The sequence below is a fragment of the Rhinatrema bivittatum genome, chromosome 12 (genome assembly GCF_901001135.1).
Source record: "Rhinatrema bivittatum chromosome 12, aRhiBiv1.1, whole genome shotgun sequence".
Taxonomy (NCBI): Eukaryota; Metazoa; Chordata; class Amphibia; order Gymnophiona; family Rhinatrematidae; genus Rhinatrema; species Rhinatrema bivittatum.
In genome coordinates this window covers 79,329,651-79,337,734 of record NC_042626.1, presented here as the reverse complement: position 1 = coordinate 79,337,734, position 8,084 = coordinate 79,329,651, and the positions used below count along the sequence as shown (strand labels likewise).

General features: G+C 47.5%; 1 protein-coding gene across 1 annotated transcript in view; it reads left to right on the top strand.

Moving 5' to 3' along the window:
- The first annotated feature begins 773 nt into the window (after positions 1–773).
- ARHGAP23 (Rho GTPase activating protein 23) overlaps positions 774–8,084 on the top strand; it is a 389,525-nt gene continuing 382,214 nt past the window's right edge. The window contains 1 exon segment of the mRNA XM_029573609.1: positions 774–1,379. Coding sequence (XP_029429469.1) covers positions 1,170–1,379 — 210 coding nt within the window. The 5' untranslated portion in view covers positions 774–1,169.

Genomic DNA, 8,084 nt, shown 5'->3' with positions numbered 1-8,084 from the left:
TAGCAGAAAACTTTATACTGATCACACATGTGAAACGAAGGCAAACTCTCACCAAATACAGCATAGGAGATCACAAATTAGAAGTGGAAACTTGCATACCAAAATTGAACTGGAAATCCTAAAAAGTCAGACTTTACATGCGGTGCAACACTGAAGAAATAGATGCAGAAATACGGTTCCTCCTGTGCTATACAAAATACAAAGGTCAAATAGACGCACGTTTTTCAAAGCTGACAGCGAAAATTAAAAGACTTCCCAAAAGAGAATGAGCAAGAAAAACTCCATTTAACCTTTGGGGAAGGAGGAGAAACAGCAGCTACAGCAGCAGAATCTGTGGTATTCTGCCACCCTTGAATTTCTTTCCTTAAGCAGTTTTGTCTAGGTAACTTAGAAGCTGAAAGTTGCTGTTCCCCTTTTGCAGTTAAAAGTGCACTTATATGGGCTGTGGACTGAGGGCCAGGGCCAGCAAGCAGTGTATGGGGATTTATTTCATTCTGAAATGTTCACACCTGCTTTGCGCTGCTGGAAAATACTTGTGGCTTCCTATCCCTGAATTTTCACGTGGAAATGCTGTGAGGAGTTTCTTTGTGAGAAACTACGTACAAGCTCCTGGATATAAAGTACATGGGTTTTTTAAAAAATTGCTCTCCTAATTTAGTACTTTGGCAACACACAGATTATCATATCACACTATTTTTTAATTTGAATTTCAAGGGAGGGAGGAGGTGCCATGTATCATTCCTCCTGGCCTCCACATTTCCGGCAGGGTGAGACTTGCAGTAGCTGGGGTGGGCTGGGTCTCAGGGAAAGGAGGGCTGGAATGATGATCGTCCTCAGCAGCTGCAGTCAGATAGAGAGAGAGAGAGAAACACCGCGTGAGGAGCTTCCAGTCTTCTTTCATGAATGTTCGTCTTTTTTATTGCATTTTAGTTCTTGTCTCACTCCTTGTGCCTGACAAGCTGAGACCCAGCCACAGGTAGTCCTGTTGTGCCCATCACACCACTGAGAGACACTTTTCAGGACTTCTGCTGAATCAGGGCAAGACATGACAGCAGCAGAGTGCTCACCAGAAAGACGTTTTCTTTCTACAACTGCTTCGTCTCCCATCTGTAGCTGAGTCTCCTGGGTGCCCTTGGAGTTTGTTTGGCAGTGGGACCCGAGGTGCAGTGATGTCTGTGGTGGAGAGTGCTTGGCGAAGTGAATGCTGGCAGTGGGAACAAGCTGTTGGGGTGGACTGCAGCTCCCCAGAGCCCTGCTGCATTTGGTTGGCCAGTTTACGGGATGAAATGACAGGCATTGAGTCACAACAGCAAATGAGAAGCAGCACCTGTGTGAAGCAGCAATGTAGTCCTCATTCCAGCACAGAGGAACAATTTCTGGTGAGAGAAATGCTGACTTCTGTAGGAGTTTAAGCTCCTGTATCATGGAGGGCAGACTGTTAATCCTTAGGGGAGTGGGTAGTGTGAATGCTTCTCTGGGGACTATTTCTTGTATACTTAACATTAGTGGTCAGCTTGCATGCACATGTGTCTTTGAGATTCAGTAGGTAGTATCATAGTGGACCTCAGCAGGAAAAGCACAGGCCTGCTCATGCTGGCACAAAGACTCATGCACTCATTAGTCCAGAGCTGCAGGCCCTCACACAGAAGGCCTGCAGACATACAGTTTTTCTCTGTACTGCATATGTGATCTCACTGGAGCCGTCTATAGCTATTCCCCTTACCCCGGGTGAAGTCTCACTGGAGCCGTCTATAGCTATTCCCCTTACCCTGGGTGAAGTCTCACTGGAGCCTTCTATAGCTATTCCCCTTACCCCGGGTGAAGTCTCACTGGAGCCGTCTATAGCTATTCCCCTTACCTCGGGTGAAGTCTCACTGGAGCCGTCTATAGCTATTCCCCTTACCCCGGGTGAAGTCTCACTGGAGCCTTCTATAGCTATTCCCCTTACCCCGGGTGAAGTCTCACTGGAGCCTTCTATAGCTATTCCCCTTACCCTGGGTGAGGTCTCACTGGAGCCTTCTATAGCTATTCCCCTTACCCCGGGTGAAGTCTCACTGGAGCCGTCTATAGCTATTCCCCTTACCCCGGGTGAAGTCTCACTGGAGCCGTCTATAGCTATTCCCCTTACCCCGGGTGAAGTCTCACTGGAGCCTTCTATAGCTATTCCCCTTACCCCGGGTGAAGTCTCACTGGAGCCGTCTATAGCTATTCCCCTTACCCTGGGTGAAGTCTCACTGGAGCCTCCTATACGAGCCCTGCATGAAATTCCTTTTTTTGTGCTGTGAATCTGCCTGATGCTTTGCAGTGCAGCTGCCTGGTCACTGAGATTCTTTCAGTACTGCTGTTGCTGATTTCTTTCACATCTGGTGTATTCACTATGTGCTGCTAACCATTGCCACAGTGCATCACATCACATTGGGGCCTCAGGGCTGAGGGGTCTATGTTAAGGTGTAGTGTGATCCCAGGAGCTTACTCTCACATACACACTCTCTCTCAGGATATTTGTCTGGCTTGGTATTTTCTCTTCTTTTACTTTTTTTCTGCCTTGTCTTTATTCTTTCTCTTTGTGACGATCTCTCTGTCTCCCCCTCTGCATTGCTTTCTCTGACTCCTTCTCTTTACCACTACTGTATTTACTTCTATTTCCCCTCTACTTGTTTTTCCTCTCTTCTATTTTTCTGTCAGTGTTTCATTTTACTTGTCTCCACAGGCACATTTTAGCTGTCAGCTTAAAAATAATCGGTAAAAGGAGCGAGACACTGGAGAGCAAAAGACTGAGCAGTGCTGGGAGTGTGCTCAAGTTCCAGCATGCCTGGGTCATAATGGTGAAACCTGTGATACCAGCACTGCCCTGCCCCACCCTGCCTGGGACAGAGCTCCTGCGCTTTCCTCCCTGCTACTGCCAGTGAAGTGAGACATGAGGGCTGCACCTGCAATAAGGATCAGAATCTTCAGATAGGAAATCACCAGTAGGGCTGGGTGACTGCGTATATATGTTTGCATTTGAAAATGTGCAAGGAGATTCCAGTAAAGTTAAGAGAATGCGGGGGCTGAAAACACTGGAGCAGCAGATCACTGAAAGGGAAGGCACAGACCAAGGGCTGAAAGTGCTGAGTTTTGGAGGCTGTGAGAAACATATGTTCAGTTACATTGAATCTGATTATTTATGGGTTTACGCTAGCTGTTTTCTGGACAGCTGGCCCTGAGGGTGTGAATGGACACAGCTGTTTGTATTCTTATACTAGTATGAGCCTACAGTAACATGGCCCAAGTACTGTGAACTAGATTTGGTATCATCCTCCTGCAGGCCCGATTGTGTGTGAAGGCTGGGAAGAGCTTAGCTCTCTGCATGGGAACTCTCTCTCTAAATGATGGTGGAGGGCAGAAAAATATGTCATATGTTTTGTATACAGACATGGGAACAAAATGGGCTGTGTAGGGGGTTGATGTGGTATCAGATTACAAATTCTGGTGATAGATAAGCCTGGATTCCACTTTTATTCTTTTCCACTGTGATGATAGACCAAAATCCCACCTAATTGTGTCTTCTATAGCAAGGAACGTGAGAAAAGCTCAATCTGGCCTTTGACATTATTTCATCCTCCTGAACTCCCTTATCCCACTGGTCGTGGTTGTATCAACCCCATTCAGGGGGAATGGGGTTGGAAGGGGGAGGTGGATGAGGGTATATAGGATCTAATTTACTTTCTTATTTATGCCACCTCTCTTTACATTTTTACACCTGTCTTTCTGCTCATCCTCCCCTATAATACTCAGAGGGCACATGCCTTGTACTAGGTATTATTATTATTATTGTTTATTCAGTTTATGAATTTCATTTACAATGTGATTTACAAGAATCTTAATATAAACACAGGCTTACAATATAAATTAGCCAAATGAAATAGAGACATAAATACAGTCAAAATCTAAAAAAAAGACATACACAATTATCAACTACAAGCTCTGACCCAAAATTGAAAAACACAAGCCTTAAGGTGCTTCTGAAAAGTACAAAAGGTCAGAAATTGATCTAAGCCGCACAGGAAGGGAGTTCCAAAATTTAGGTGCTACCATAAAAACATTCTTACCCGTTTTCTCTCCACTCTAATACCCTGAGAGTCTGGAACACAGAGCAAGCATAGAGTTCTAGCCTGCACATGCTAAGCAGTTCTACAAACCAGATAAGGATCCAAACCATGCCGAATTTTGAATAAATGGATTATCATATTAAATTGTACACAATACACAGGTGACCAGTGCAATTTTTGTAATGTGGATCAACAGTCCTGCATTTTAAGCCCTTCTATAAGTCTGTCTGCAATGTTCTGAATTACCGTAAGTGTAAATAACTGCTATGTTCGGTACTTAAGAAATGCAGGCTAAATCCAATTCTTGACCTACCTTGGAGGGGTTCAGGCTGCACTATAGCACAGAAACATTGATGATATTAATTGATTATGTGAACTTGATAAAAGTCATTCAGTTATTCTGGTACCTTTAGCCAGTTAATTTTTCATCCTACTCTGAAGGCTTGAATCAATGGAGATGGATGGTACAGGCCTTAATGGTTCGAACCTTCTTTAACAGATGGCTCATATTGAGTCCATACCTCTAACGGCACATTCTTCCCTCAAGAGGTTAAAACTGAGGTGCCGCAGGGGTCCATAATCTCAGCTGCATTATTCAATGTATATTTAAGTTCTTTATGGAAATGTATCTCCACATTTGGGGTACGATGTAAAATATATGCAGATGATTTACAATTGTTTATGCCTGTTGGTCAGTGCCTTCAGGATACATTGTCTATCTTAGCTAACTGTATTGGTGATGTTCAATCTTGGATGCAGGACAGTAAATTAGCTTTGAACTTGAATAAGACAGAGGATGTTGTGGATTAGCTGTGTTTAGGAACCACCAAATGTATATGGTTTATGCATTGCTGAATATATTTTTCTCACAGGACAAGCAGGATGGTAGTCCTCACATATGGGTGACATCATCAGGATGGAGCCCAATCACGGAAAACTTCTGTCAAAGTTTCCAGAACTTTGACTGGCTCCTACTGGGCATGCCCAGCATGGCACTAACCCTGCAGCCAGCAGGGGTCCCCCTTCAGTCTTCTTTTTTCCGCGCAGCAGTAGCCTCGCGGTTTAGGAGCTCTGAAGAGATTCCTGACAGGAATTTTCCTCACGGAGTTAATTAAAATTAAATTGCCTCACAGGGGTCCCTCCTCTAACTTTTCTCAGGCCGCGGTACTCCGGTAAGTTTTTCACCGTTTTTCGTCGATTACCGTCGAGTTTGGCCCTCGCGGCCTACTGGCTGTCGACTGTACCGCGGCTCGATTTTTTCTATGGCCATGGCGTCGGGGTTTCGTCGGTGCCCAGACTGTACTCGCACCATGTTTATCACAGACCCTCATAGAGTCTGTGTAATGTGTTTAGGCCGTGAGCATGATGTCCTGACTTGCACCAAATGTGCCCTCATGACACCAAAAGGTCGCAAAGCCAGAATGGAGAAGATGGGACTCCTTTTCTGTGCTCACACCCCGACGCCATCCATCGCATCGACGTCATCGGAACCGGCACCATCGAAGTCGCACCAGCATTGACATCCGTCCGGTGACCGCCCGCCATCGACGTCTTCACGGCCATCGACTCCCGTTTCTCCCCCTCAAGATCGAGGGGATCGTAGGGAGAAACATCGCCATCGGCATCGTAAGTCTCGGACCGTCGAGGGACCGAAATCATTGACCTCGCCACCGTCCGAGCCACCATCCAAGAAGCCCCGTCCAGGAATGGCACCGACCACTCCTGTGACCGGGACATCGAGGCCACCCTCACCTGATCGGGGTTTGGGAGTCGCAATTCCGCCTGTAAAGGTGGTCCCTCCGACTGTGCCTCAGCCTCCCTCTTCCGTCTTGGAGCCGGGTCTGATTGCCCCAGGTCTCCGGGAAGAACTGGACCGGCTGGTCCAGGAGGCCATCGACAAGGCGATGCAACGACTCCAGGTTCCTCTGGCACCGAGAGTGGAACCGGTCATCGACCTGATTCCAGCAGCGCTGGCACCGCTGCTATCCTGGATGGAGGCGCTCATGACTGCCCTTCCATCAGTGATCCCGGGTCTCTGATGGCTCCGGTGCGCTCCCTGAATACAGCTTCATCGGGAGGAGAAACACTGTTCTGCATTCCTCCTTCGTGGGTATTGCCTCAGCCATCGATGCCATGTCGTCCCTCGCTACCGATTCATTCATCGGGGGCGATACGCACATCGGCGCCATCGATGCTTTCAATGCCGGCACTGATGCCCCCAGGGCGTCCGCGGTGCCCCTGGTGATTCCTTCCATTTTCTTGGAGCCTCAGCCGGGCCCTTCGGGTATCCAACCCCCTTCTCGTCCTACAGGTCAGCCTGCTGATCCTTATGACACCTGGGGTGATGATACCTCTACAGACACCGATGACTTACCTTCACCTCCCTCTCCTACTGAAAGTAGAAAGTGTTCTCCTCCAGAGGACCTCTCTTTCATTAACTTTGTGAAGGAAATGTCGGAATTGGTCCCTTTTCAGCTTCAGATGGAGCAAGATGATAGGCACCAGATGATGGAGCTTCTCCAATTCCTGGATGCCTCCAAAGTGATCACTTCTATTCCCATTCATCAAATTCTTCTTGACCTCCTCAAAAAGAACTGGAAAACTCTGGATCCATTGCCCCAGTACACAGAAAAGCTGACACTACTTATCTAGTACAGTCAGCCCCTGGCTTTCAAAAATCTCAGCTTGACCACCACTCAGTTGTGGTTGAATCAGCTCAAAAGAAAGCAAAAAGGACGAAGCCTCACTCCTCTACCCCTCCTGTCAAGGAACACAAGTTCCTAGACAATATTGGTCGACGAGTGTTCCGAGGGGCCATGCTCATCTCCAGAATTGCTTCTTACCAGCTGTACATGACCCAATACAATAGGGTCATTTTCCAGCAAATACAGGACTTCTCTGAAACCCTGCCTGACCAATTCCAAGAACATCTTCAAACCCTTGTCAACAAGGGGTTTGAGGCAGGAAAGCATGAGATAAGAACAGCTTATGATATCTTCGACACCTCCCAGAAGTACAAGACAGGCTCTCCGACCTGCCCTGTGTAGGAGATAATCTATTCGGTGAACAGATTCAGCAAATAGTGGCTGAGTTAAAGGACCATCATGAGACCCTCAAACAGCTCTCATCGATACCTTCTGACTTCCCTTCTAGACAGCCCTTCAAGAAGGACTCTAAGAAGTCATTCTTCCGTCCAAGGATGTACTATCCCCCACCAACAAGGTCCCGAGTTATGAGGCCTTATCAAAAATCTCAGCCTCGCCAGCCCCGGAAGCAAAAGCCACAAGCAGCTCCCCAGCCGGGGCCTGCTTCAGGTTTTTGACTTTCACTTGGAGAGCAGCAGCCTGGTCCCTCTGCCAGGCATACCAGTGGGAGGTCGACTATGCCACTTTCATGGAATGTGGCACTCAATCGCAACCGACCAATGGGTGCTAGCAATCATTGCTCAGGGTTACCACCTGAACTTTCTTGCTCTTCCACCGGACTCCCCACCTCTACAAGCGTGGAGAGTAACCGACCACTCTGTCCTTCTGGAGCAGGAGGTTTCTCTTCTTCTCCAGTCAAGAGCAATAGAACCCATTCCTCTTTCGCAACAAGGCCTAGGGTTCTATTCCCGGTACTTTTTGATTCCCAAAAATTCCGGGGGGCTTCGTCCAATTTTGGACCTACGTGCCCTCAACAAGTACCTCCAGCGGGAAAAGTTCAAGATGGTAACCTTGGGCTCGCTTCTACCTCTTCTACAAAGAGGAGACTGGCTCTGCTCTCTGGACCTCCAGGATGCATACACCCACATAGCTCTAGCTCTAGCTCATCGCAAGTACCTCCGGTTTTTAGTAGGCCCAAGGCACTATCAATACCGGGTGCTTCCATTCGGCCTAGCATTGGCACCATGAATCTTTACCAAATGTCTCGTAGTGGTCGCAGCCTTTCTCAGGAAAGAAGTTCACGTCTACCCCTATTTAGACGACTGGTTAATCAGGGTCCCAACCCAGC